Here is a 13,107-nt window from a genome sequence, read left to right on the forward strand (position 1 = left end):
GCAAAGCTGAAATGGCGCCAATCAAACTGCAGCGAAAACCGTACGACTGTTTTAAATAACAGGTGAAACTAATTTCAATGATGTTTAGATAAAAAAAAAATCCACAAAAAAAAAAAAAAAATGTTGCTAAACTTTTTTAGCTCAGTATATGTTGCAAATCCAGTTTGTTTCGTTGTGTTCTTGTTTCATTTTACGGTTTAATTAAGATTATATATATGACTTTTATTGCATAATGTATTATTGCATTCATTCAGTTATAGTATCGAATTGGTCCATATTTTATTTTAGGTTTTTCGGAGACTGAATGGTCTTTGAAGTTCTTAACTGTATCACTTGCTTATCAACACTGAGTTTGTAAGTTCGAAATTCTAATGTGGTGATGTGTTTGACTCCGATTTACATTTATGTCATTTTAAATAGTATGTATTAATGACAAATAACAAGATAGATATAACAATGATACATAAAGTTCAAATATGGGATTCGGAAACAAGTTTGGAAATTTTTTTATTAATCCGTCTCCCTAATTTTATAACATTTATATTGAAGTTGAATTGAGAATTTAATGTTAGAAATAATATCATTACGAAGGCGTTTTGAACGTCCAAGCTTAAGAATGATAATAATAAATAAAAAAAAAACACAATAGAAAAAATATGTAATAGAACATTCTACAAAGCCCACATAGTTTCAATCAAACATAATGACCTCCCGTTGCATGTTTTTTTAAGTAGACTGTGCGTTAAATAATCGATGAAAGTATTGAGATTACCTTCTCCTGTTGTTATTGGATACACTGAGGTTTCTCGAGAAAGCGTCCCACTCTGTCGACTCTGAGACTGACTTTTGCTGAGTGAGTTATCTGCCTTTTCTTTACCATTTGTTTCGTCTGTTGTGTCACCTTAAATGTAATACCAATTTAAGAAGAGTAGCATGTGATGCTGTTTTTAAAAAACAGTTATCAATGCGTTATGTTTACTCTACTGGCAGGTAATACTTTTTTGTGTCCAATAAGTTCTAATTTTGTGTTTTTTTTTTATTAGATCGATATAAAGTCTCCAAAGTATGAAAGGCCAGGAAGCATAACGTCAGTTGTTATGTTCTAATCACACAATTTTCAGTCACAGAACACACAAATTGTTCACAAATGATGCAATTCAATCAATATATTCAGACAATTTAAGTTTTACAATCCGAATAAACTAATTTTTTTTTCTACATTTGCAATTCTTCAACAATGCAAATCGTTAAAGGGATTATATCAACTGTGTTAGTATACATTGATTTGTCATGTATAACGCATCATGGCAAAAACAAAACGCACACCCACACATCGACACACTTGTAACGAATTTTAGTCTTAAAAAGTAAAATCACAAAAATACTTAACTCTGAAAAATATTCAAAACAGTCAACTCACTATTGTTCATTAGATTATCGGTTATTCAGTATGTTGTCTTTGTATCAGGGTAAAAACAAACGTCTGATTAGAACCAACAGGTAAAGATTAAGAGGAAACCGATCAATGTTACAAGCACACACTGAGGTTAGCAAACACTCCAAAAAAACTCTAAAAACAGCAAGAATGAATGAGGTCTCTTGATATGCATGCATTACTGCAATGAAAGTCTACAGTCTGTCAACAGTGATACATGTATTCGAGCATAGGACCCAACCGTTTGAAAAACGAATCAGACGACTGTATTGGTGATTAGTCAAAGAATGTGACAACATGTTGATGGTGAGTCAACGAAAACTTGAATTAGTCATCCTGTTAGTGGCTTTGACAGTAAAACTTTTTTTATTTTGTGTTTTGTTATGTTTTTCGGTCGTTCTGCTCTTACCTCTGCTGTTAGCAGTTTTCGCATATCACTAACAATGGAAACTACTTAACTTGATTTAAACTATAGTGTATTGAACGCATAGTAGTATGATACGGTACCTATATCTTGAATGAACAGAAAAAGCACAGAAAAACAATGTCTGAAACTTTTTATCAAGACAAACGAAGGCCATTAAGAAATTTTGTCAAAATAATTGAAATAATAATCTAGAAAGTGTAATAAGCATAAAACAATTTATAAAAGAAGATGTAAATAATTGAATCAATACTTGTATTATGATTACTTTTCTTCGTTTGAATAACATCAACTGGCTTTGTTTCCGTCTGTGTGTTTTGTACATCAGCAGGCAAAGACTGACTTATGTTGGCTGTCTCTCTCGAAACTCTACCAATCCTTTCATCTATTGTATCACCTTCAAAGTATAATCAATGGATGCATGAGTAGTATAGGCATGATTTAAGTTATGCTCTTTTTATACTGAGAAGAAAGACTATGTATCGTAGGCATATGCGATGTCAGAGTAAAATTGTTGATTGATACATTATTTGACAACTACTAGTTTTAAACCTCAACTATGACAGTGAGGTGTTAGTGCCTAATTTTGGATTGATATTGCTAAGGCAATTGTGTATAACTTGTTGATTGACAGCGTTTGCTTTTGTCAGTTTTCATGAACATCTCATTTTTGAATTATCCTTGGAGTTCGGTATTTTTTTAATACTTTTTAAAGTGGGGTCAATGTTGTTGAGCTTGTTTGGTGGTCCTTGAAAAAATAGAAACAAATGATGCCTCAAAGCGGAAAATACTCTGAAAATCAGCATCAATATTCATTTATCATAGTGAGGAACATATCGCTTGGATCGATTTGCATTACCACTGATGGTAATTTGACGACGTTTTTAGACTTAGTACAGCAGAGTTAAAGGAGCCCAGGCTATTTAAAACATGTTTTGAATATTCATGATCAAAATTGATCATTTAACTACATATCGTTTACGTCATATGTCATTTTAAGATCATTAGCCTTATTTAAATGATAATTCTGCAGTTTTGTATGGAGGGACTTAATCCTGTTTCAATTTAAAAATTGTGCACAGCAAAATAAGTTATTTTTGTATGTTCGGAGTGACCTAAGCGTGATAACATTGCAGCATAAGTTTTTTTTCTCTGTAACATGTATGTTACAGCTGCGTCAATATATTGTTATTTGTTTGTATTGACTGAAATGTTTCGAAAAATTGTTTGTTTTGTATATATAAAACTACTCTATTTAGTGCTCAACTATGTACCTGTTATACAGTACTTAAATTCAAAAATATTTTCAAACGTACATTGCATGTTCTAGCTATGTTCTTATGTACATGTTTATTCAATCTTAAATGTTCTCTGACAATGAATCTGTATTTTGCAATTACAAAACTTCTATTTACTTACTACTATTTCTGCCTTACCTTATATGATAATCCAGTTTGTGATATTATATTTTAGCTAGATGATACCTAGTGTCACATAGTGGAAATTGTTACTGTAATTTTATTTTATCAAACTTATTATTATAATTTTCAAAAAAAATCTTAGATCCAAAATATATTGATTTCGTTTTAAGATATAGTTCAGTTAATCAGAAAGTACTATTATTTTATTACTAAATATAATCTAATTGATATTATGTTGGCACTTCAAGTGTAAGAAGAATCAAACACGAAACATGAAACATGAAACATGAAAACTTAATTAAACGCCTATTTCTACATATACAATATGTATTCAATGGCGTTGTACATAAATGACATATGAAATACAAAAATACTATACAAAAATACAATATGTATGTACTATACTAAAAATTGAAAATATACGCTGAAATACACAAGAAAAAAGTCAGAAAGGTTCAAAATAATTTTCGAAATACAATGTTTTCAACCGACATTTAAAAGTATCCAAAGATTTCCTTTCATTTGTACCTAGTTCATTTCACAACTTTGGCCCACTAGTACTAAAGCTTCTATCTGAAAAAGTTTTCTTTTTGTTATATGGGACTGCATAACAACCAATAGATGACTCTGACGACCTTAATGAACGTTTCGACACTTGAGGATTTAACAAATTGATCAAATATGACGGTGCATTACCTACACGACAGTTGTACATATATGTTAAGATTTTGAATGTAATTCTGGCTTTGATCGGAAGCCAGTGTAAGTCAAACAATGCCTGCTTGGCACTATCATACTTTGAACGGTGTTACACAAGTTTGGCACACATATTCTGTATACGTTGCAATTTTTATTAATCAGTTTGTGAAATTCCAAAAAGTATAATATTGCAATAATCTAAATGTGATATAACCAAAGATAAGACACGTACATTGTAAAGATAACAAATAAATGATAACTTTGATGTGTTTTTTTTTTGTTTTTTTAAGGTATATGGGAGAATATGACTATACACAATCAAATGAAATAAACAATTAAATTAAATTAAAGGAGCTTCATTAACCTTATTATTAGATTAAAATACATTGTTAAATTATATTTGTGAGTCTCAAGTAATTTTCGATCCATGAAAATACTAATTTGTTTGAATATTTAGACCTTCACCAAGCATGTGATTAAACTTTTTTTATGCAGTTTAAAAAGGTAGGACCTACAGAAATGTACAAGACTTAAACACACTTGTAATACTTAAAACCCCATTAAAATCGAAACTTATAATCATCTATGGCCGAATTTGCTGTTGCGGAGACGATTTGAAATATGCAGTGGAAGAAATTGTTTCATATAAAGTTCGACGATTTGGGATTTGGGAGTTCGACAAAAATGTTATACCAATAGAATTATTATATCCATAACATATAACTAACTCGAATGTTTGCTAATAACTAAGTTTTAATCCAATATTTACAATATTTACAATCATTTCGTATTAAAATTTCACAACATTGTTTTCGATGTTAACTTATCACATGATAAAGACGATCTGTTTACGTCTGAACATTGGACATAACATTTAACACTAATTTAACCTGATTACTAGAGATGATCAAAACAAAGTAATTAAATCAAATCGCCACAGCTACATGTGCAGACGATTTTACTTGAACTCAAAATGACTAGACTGACCAACTGAAGGTGTCATAAAATTTAGGAATACCGTTAAGATTAAGAATTAACTTTCTACACAGTAATACATTCTTTGGAAAATACTGTCCAAGTGAAACTTTTGCAACGCGAACATGTCCATCTTTGCCAGGGAAAACTTCGATTATTCTGCCAAGCGGCCAATGTCCTCTCGGAACGTTCGGATTCATCACAAGCACAATATCATCGGTTTTCATGTCCCTTTTCGTTTTAGTCCACTTGTCACGTTTGTTAAGTCCCGGCAACGTTTCCAAAAATGTCTAATCAATTCCTGTATTCTTTACCATCATTTTCACGTGTTAAAATCACTATTATCAACGGTTTCTGGAGCGAAATGACTACCTAATTGTCCGTGCAAGAAGTGATTCGGTGTTAAAGGTGTATCATCTTTCGGATTGGCAGACTGGAACGTAAGCGGTCTCGAATTTATCAGTGCTTCAGCTCCGGTAAATGCTGTTAAAAGTTCCTCATTATTAATGTCTGCATTTCCTAATATTGCATAAATAGCCCTTTTTGCCGATTTTATCATTGTCTCGTGAATACCACCAAAATGCGGAGCTAACGGTGGATTGAAATGACACTTAATCCCTTGGTTACTAATTGAATTATGTATTATATCCTTGTCTAAAAGCGCAACTAGTTCTTTCAATTCTCTATTTGCTCCAGCAAAATTAGATTAGTTCCATTGTCTGAAATTATCTCTTTCGGAAGACCTCGCCTGTTCACCATCCGATAAAATGCGTTAAGAAATGAGTCCGTGTAACATGTAAATAGACATAAGTATCTTTTCTGACGGCGTTTTCCTCTGCCCTGAACTGTTATGAACGGTCCACAAAATCAACTGCTGTACGAGCGAAAGCATGTAACGGCGTTTTGAAACGAATTTCCGATAACGGAGCCATCACTTGCTCGGCAACTTTAGCTTTTCTCTTACGACACGTATAACACTCATGTTCATATTCTCTTATTTCTTCTCTCCCTGAAATAATCCAAAAGCGTGACGATAATGCTGAAAATGTTTGATTTGTCCCACTAACATGTTTTCCAAGTTCGTGATAGGGTTTCATAATAAGCTTCGTGACCCAATTTTTGTGTTGTAGTATAATCGAATATCTTGCATCAAACGATAGAAATTTGGCGTACTCTAAACGACCATCACATCTGATTAGTCCATTTTCATCAATTCGCGGTTGTAATCCTAACAATTTGCTGGTTTTCGGTAAATCTTTACTTTTCATAAGAGCGTTTTTTTATTTTTAGCCATGGCGTTGTCAGTTTGTTTTAGATTTATGAGTTTGACTGTCCATTTGGTATCTTTCGTCCCTCTTGTATTCGTCTGAAAATGCCTCCCTTTGTGCATTTTTTATTATTTCCAATTCGACATCTGCATATTCGACGGTAGGTAAACTTCCTTGACGACGTTGTTCTTGTTTTAGTCTGCAGTTGTCAATACATCTGTGCTCATACGCTTGTACACGAACTAGTCTTACAAAACTTGAATAACGTACGGGATTTAAACGCCAATCTGAATCACTAGTATGAATACTTTTCAGTGTAGTGCAGTAAGTTAAGTTGTTGCTTGTTTTCTTTTGACACTTAAGTACGATATCACGTACGTTTTATATCTGAATATTAGTGTTCGGCCATTGTGGTTCCTCATCTTGTAGAAATTCCGGTCCATTCCACTAAATTACGTCCGACTGTAATTGTTCAACGGTTCTACCTCAAGATACTAAATCTGCCGGGTTAACTTTTGTTGGCATCGCCATTGTTAAGGATGCGATGAAGTGTGAATTTCTCCGATTCGATTCGCTTCAAACGGCTTGTACTCTATACTCCTGCCTCTAATCCAATACAAAACGTTCATACTGTCTGACCAGAATGTCATGTTTTCTTCGGGCACTTCTAATGCGTGTTTAACTGAAAGTGCTAATCTTAATCCTAAAACTGCGGCCATTAACCCAAGTCTTGGAATGCTGACTGAAGTTAAAGGAGTAACTCGATTTCGCTGCTATTAATCTCGTAGATATCATTCCACTCTTATACTCGTGTCTAGCATATATAACTGATCCATAAGCCTCCTGAGAAGCGTCGCTGAATGTGTGTAGACTCGTTGAAACAAGGTCATCGTCTACCTGCAAACATCTCGGTATTTTAATACAACATAGTTCATCCAGTTCACGGAACCACTCTCTAGATTGATTAACAAGTTCTTCGTCTAACTGGTCATCCAAGTTTAGTCCTGCTGTCCACATCTCTTGTAGTAGTAGTTTTCCTCTTATTGTATACAGCGCAATGAATCCTAACGGATCGAATAAGTAGAAACTTTGCTTAGAATGTTTCGTTTAGTAAATTTAAAATCATCTGCCGGTGGGTTAGCTTTAAACGTGAAAATGTCATTGTCTGCCTGCCATATAACTCCTAGAGTTTTCACTGACGGTAAATATCCCTCATCGAGATCAACTTGTGACGCGTGATCTTCTTCTGGTATGCATTGTAAAACTGCCTTTGAATTCGATAGCCATTTCCGTGCATACATCCCTGCCTTTGCCCATAACTGTGATAGCTGATTATAAAGTTCGATGCCTTCTTCATCGTTGATTACAGAGATCATCCTGTCGTCCATGTATGTAGATTTGAGAACTGTTTCGGCGGCTCGCGGATATGAATCTTTCGTCATTTCGGCATGTTTTCTAGAAATAAAGTGAGCTTGAAATGGAGACGAATTTACTCCAAAAACAACACTATTGAATTCATATTCCTCAGGTACTTGTTCAGGTTTCATTGCGCGCCATAAAAATCTGTGATACGGCCTGTGGTCTGGTGCAATTTTAATTATCAAATACATTTCGGCGATGTCACAAACAAGTGCAACGGGGTACTTTCTGAAGCGTAATAGTACATCAAACAAATCCTGCTGTAACCTTGGACCTTGATGAATAGTGTCATTTAGCGAAATCCCCTGAAATTTTGCAGACGCATCAAATACAATCCGCGTTTTAGTTGTTTCCTTGTCCGGTCTAATCACTGGAAAATGCAGCAAATACCATTTTTCTGCAACAGTATCCTCCTGAGTCGATACTTTGCGAACATATCCTTTCTCAATATATTTCTCTATGGTTTGTGTATAAACTTTTGCAATACTCGGGTCTTTGTTTAATCTTTTTTCTGTGTTTTCTAATCTACTTAATGCCATATTATAATTGTTTGGTAACGAAGGTGTGTCGCCTTTCAACGGTACTTTAACTTCGTAGAATCCATCCTTAAAATCCAAGATTGCTCTAATCACACAATTTTCAATCACAGAACACACAAATTGTTCACAAATGATGCAATTCAATCAATATATTCAGACAATTTAAGTTTTACAATCCGAATAAACTATTTTCTTTTTTTTTCTACATTTGCAATTCTTCAACAATGCAAATCGTTAAAGGGATTATATCAACTGTGATAGTATACATTGATTTGTCATGTATAACCCATCATGACAACAAACAAAACACACACACACACATCGCCACACTTGTAACGACTTGTAGTCTTAAAAAGCAAAATCACAAAATTACTTAACTCTGAAAAATATTCAAAACAGTCAACTCACTATTGTTCATTAGATTATCGGTTATTCAGTATGTTGTCTTTGTATCAGGGTAAAAACAAACGTCTGATTAGAACCAACAGGTAAAGATTAAGAGGAAACAGATCAATGTTACAAGCACACACTGAGGTTATTAAACACTCCAAAAAAAAACTCTAAAAACAGCAAGAATGAATGAGGTCTCTTGATATGCATGCATTACTGCAATGAAAGTCTACAGTCTGTCAAACAGTGATGTTCGAGCATAGGACCCAACCGTTTGAAAAACGAATCAGACGAATGTATTGGTGATTTAAGGCCAAAGAATGTGAGAACATGTTGATGGTGAGCCAATGCAAACTTGAATTAGTCATCCTGTTAGTGGCTTTGACAGTAAAACTTTTTTTATTTTGTGTGTTTGTTATGTCTTTCGGTCGTTCTTCTCTTACGTCTGCTGTCAGAAGTTTTCGTATATCACTAACAATGGAAACTACTTAACTTCATTTAAACTATAGTGTATTGAACGCATAGAAGTATGAATACGGTATCTATATCTTGAATGAACAGAAAATGCACAGAAAAACAATGTCTGAAACTTTTTATCAAGAAATTTTGTCAAAATAATTGAAATAATAATCTAGGAAGTGTAATAAGCATAAAACAATTTATAAATTATTGAATCAATATTTGTATTACGATTACTTTTCTTCGTTTGAATAACATCAACTGGCTTTGTTTCCGTCTGTGTGTTTTGTACAGCAGCAGGCAAAGACTGACTTATGTTGGCTGTCTCTCTCAAAACTCTACCAATCCTTTCATCTATTGTATCACCTTCAAAGTATAATCAATGGATGTATGAGTAGTAAAGGCATCATTTAAGTAATGCTCTTTTTATACTGAAAAGAAAGACTATGTATCGTAGGCATATGCGATGTCAGAGTAAAATTGTTGATTGATACATTATTTGACAACTACTAGATTTAAACCTCAACTATGACAGCGAGGTGTTAGTGCCTAATTTTGGATCGATATTGCTAAGGCAATTGTGTATAACCTGTTGATTGACAGCGTTTGCTTTTGTAAGTTTTCATGGACATCTCATTTCCGAATTATCCTTGTAGTTCGGTATTTTTTTAATACTTTTTAAAGTGGGGTCAATGTTGTTGAGCTTGTTTGGTGGTCCTTGACAAAATAGAAAAAAAATGGTGCATCAAAGTGGAAAATACTCTGAAAATCAGCATCAATATTCATTTATCATAGTGAGGAACATATCGCTTGGATCGATTTGCATTACCACTGATGGTAATTTGACGACGTTTTTAGACTTAGTACAGCATAGTTAAAGGAGCCCAGGCTATGTAAAACATTTTTTGAATATTCATGATCAAAATTGATCATTTAATTACATATCGTTTACGTCATATTTCATTTTAAGATCATTAGCCTTATTTAAATGATAATTCTGTAGTTTTGTATGGAGGGACTTAATCCTGTTGCAATTTAAAAATTGTACACAGCAAAAGAAGTCATTTTGTATGTTCGGAGTGACCTAAGCGTGACAACATTGCAGCATAAGTTTTTTTCTTTCTCTGTAACATGTATGTTATAGCTGCGTCAATCATTGTCAATATATTGTTCTTTGTTTGTATTGACTGAAATGTTTCGAAAAATTGTTTGTTTTGTATATATAAAATTACTCTATTTGGTGCTCAACTATGTACCTGTTATACAGTACTTATATTCAAAAATATTTTCAAACGTACATTGCATGTTCTAGCTATTTTCTTATGTACATGTTTATTCAATCTTAAATGTTCTCTGACAATGAATCTGTATTTTGCAATTACAAAACTTTTATTTACTTACTACTATTTCTGCCTTACCTTATATGATAATCCAGTTTGTGATATTATATTTCAACTAGATGATACTTAGTGTCACATAGTGAAATTTACTACTGTAATTTTATTTTATCAAACTTATTATTAAAATTTTCCAGAAAAATCTTAGATCCAAAATATATTGATTTCGTTTTAAGATATAGTTCAGTTAATCAGAAAGTACTATTAATTTATTACCAAATATAACTAATTGATATTTTGTTGGCACTTCAAGTTTCAGAAGAACCATACTATATTGTAAAGATAACAAATAAATGATAATTTTGATGTTTTTTTTTGTGTTTTGTTTTAAGGTATATGGGAGAAGAGGACTATACACAATTAACCTTGTTATTAGTTGAAAACATCTGATCAAAATACATTCAATTTGTTAAATTATATTTCTGAGTCTCAAGTAATTTTCGATCCATGAAAATACTAATTTGTATGAATATTTAGACCTTCAACGAGCATGTGATTAAACGTTTTTTTATGCAGTTTAAAAAGGTAGGACCTCTAAAACTGTACAAGACTTAAACACACTTTTAATTATGGAACGCCAGAACTGTCTTATAGTGTAAATATTTAATGTGTTCTGTCGCTTTGTCTTTACGTCCTGTCGTTTCTTCTTTATGTTATGTGAAAATGTCTGTATTTCATGACACGGCATCTCTGTGTTATGTCAAATTAGTTATTTGTTTGGTCAAACAGTAGTATGATTTGTCATTGCTAAAGTTTGTTGTGTACAATAGGCATTACATCACGCTGTAACTACTATATATTCTGTGAATACTTCCAAACTTTATGATCAACCACCTTTACATTCTCTCATATTTTATCTATGTTGTGTCTATTCTTCTTTTACGTAAGTCAGTTAATAATTGCGTCCTGTCTCAAGTGTTATTGTTATGTCAAATGTTCCAAACGTTTTGTTTTGAAACACCTTTGTTCTATGTAAACCTCATGATATCATAGTCTTTTGGCGTTATGTTGTGTTTATACATATGTATCTCCAGTGAAAAACACAACACATCATGGTATAATTCATATGTGTTTTGCCGAACAATTGATACTCTCTGTGAGCATTCATTACGTCATGTGCAAATGCCTTTTACATTTTGTGCAAACAACTTATACGTTTTGTGCAAACCTCGTTTACCTTATGTGTAAACATCGTTACCCCCTATGTGCAAACATCGTTTACCCTATGTGTAAACATAGTTTACCTTATCTGTAAACACCTATTGCGTTATGTGCAAATACCTATTAAGTTATGAATAAAACTACATCATTATGTGCAACCACTATTACGTTATGTTCAAATACCGCTTACATTATGTGCAAACACCGATTACGCTATGTGCAAATGCCTATTACATTATGTCCAAACATCTATTACGTTATGTGCAAACACCTATTACGTTATGTCCAAACACCAATTACGTTATGTGCAAACACCTATTACGTTCTGGTAAACGCTTTTTTGACACAGATTAAAACAAAAACGCATCAGTGATATACACTTTGAAAATTAAGAAAATTATAAGTTTTAGCTTTCTAAAAAGCTCTGAACTACTTCGCTGTATTCTTTTTCAAGGTAATATCCATTAGATGCTGAATGTGAACTGAAGGTAATATGTGAGCATCGAGTTGTTGATTTAGTGTTGGAAATGTGGTACTTCTATATATTGATTAATATAAAAATTAGTTTTTAGTGGAAATGATGTTGTTCTACTTTAAAAGTGTGTGTTATACATCCATTCTTTTTATATTTTGTTCACTTTATTTGTTGAAAATTAAAATATTTACAAATATATAGACACGATTCTCGAGGTGTGCCTAGATTGACAAAAGTCATAAAATACATTTAATGCATTTTTGAAAACATTGTACAGGAACATTTGTTAGCAAACAAATCGTGCATATTGCAGATTAGCAATGCAAATAAAGACGTATTAATGATATTAAATTTTCAATTTCAGTGTGTAATATATGCATAATAAAACGACCATGAATTAATAACATTTGATCTGAAATGTAATTCACATAGTTAATTTTCCGGCATTTGATGGCTTAATATCCTCAGAAGAGAACAGTCTGTAATTCTTTATCTCATTTAAGCCAATAGTTGTTGCTGAATATCAGCCACATCATGAAGCAAACAAACAGAATTTATATGTGACAAGTAGTTATTTAAAGATGGCGTGTATATCGACTGAAACTAAAAGCTCTGCCCTGTTATTCGAAGCAAAAAAAAAAGCTACATGTAAAAAACAAAATGCAACCTCATTTCTTTACGGAAAATAAGTTGATATAAAAAAAAAGAAGACGTGGTATGATTGCCAATGAGACAACTCGCCACAAGAGACAAAATGACACATAAATTAACAACTTTAGGTCACCGTACGGCCTTCAACAATGAGCAAAGCCCATACCGCATAGTCAACAATAAAAGGCCCTGAAAAGATTATGTAAATCAATTCAAACAAGAGCACTAACGGCCTTATTTGTGTAATGTTCTCTTTCATCAGCACCAAGCGGGTCATTTCATAGGTCGCCATATCTTGCATACATAATCATAACATGGTTTTGGAAGGCGCCGAATTACATTTATGAATTATAGACTTTCGACAAGGTCAACACATTATATATGCGTCTATTCA

General features: G+C 32.8%; 1 protein-coding gene across 1 annotated transcript in view; it reads right to left on the reverse strand.

Annotated features, from left to right (window-relative positions):
- The window catches only part of LOC139503270 (uncharacterized), a 101,804-nt gene that overhangs the window by 62,933 nt on the left and 25,764 nt on the right, over window positions 1-13,107 (reverse strand). The window contains exons 9-11 of the mRNA XM_071293030.1: window positions 9,267-9,395; window positions 2,113-2,256; window positions 773-901 (exon numbers count right to left, since the gene is read on the reverse strand). Of these exons, the coding sequence (XP_071149131.1) occupies window positions 773-901; window positions 2,113-2,256; window positions 9,267-9,395 (402 nt within the window). The remainder of the gene's footprint in view (window positions 1-772; window positions 902-2,112; window positions 2,257-9,266; window positions 9,396-13,107) is intronic.

This window comes from Mytilus edulis, chromosome 14 (assembly GCF_963676685.1).
Source record: "Mytilus edulis chromosome 14, xbMytEdul2.2, whole genome shotgun sequence".
NCBI classification, from domain to species: Eukaryota; Metazoa; Mollusca; class Bivalvia; order Mytilida; family Mytilidae; genus Mytilus; species Mytilus edulis.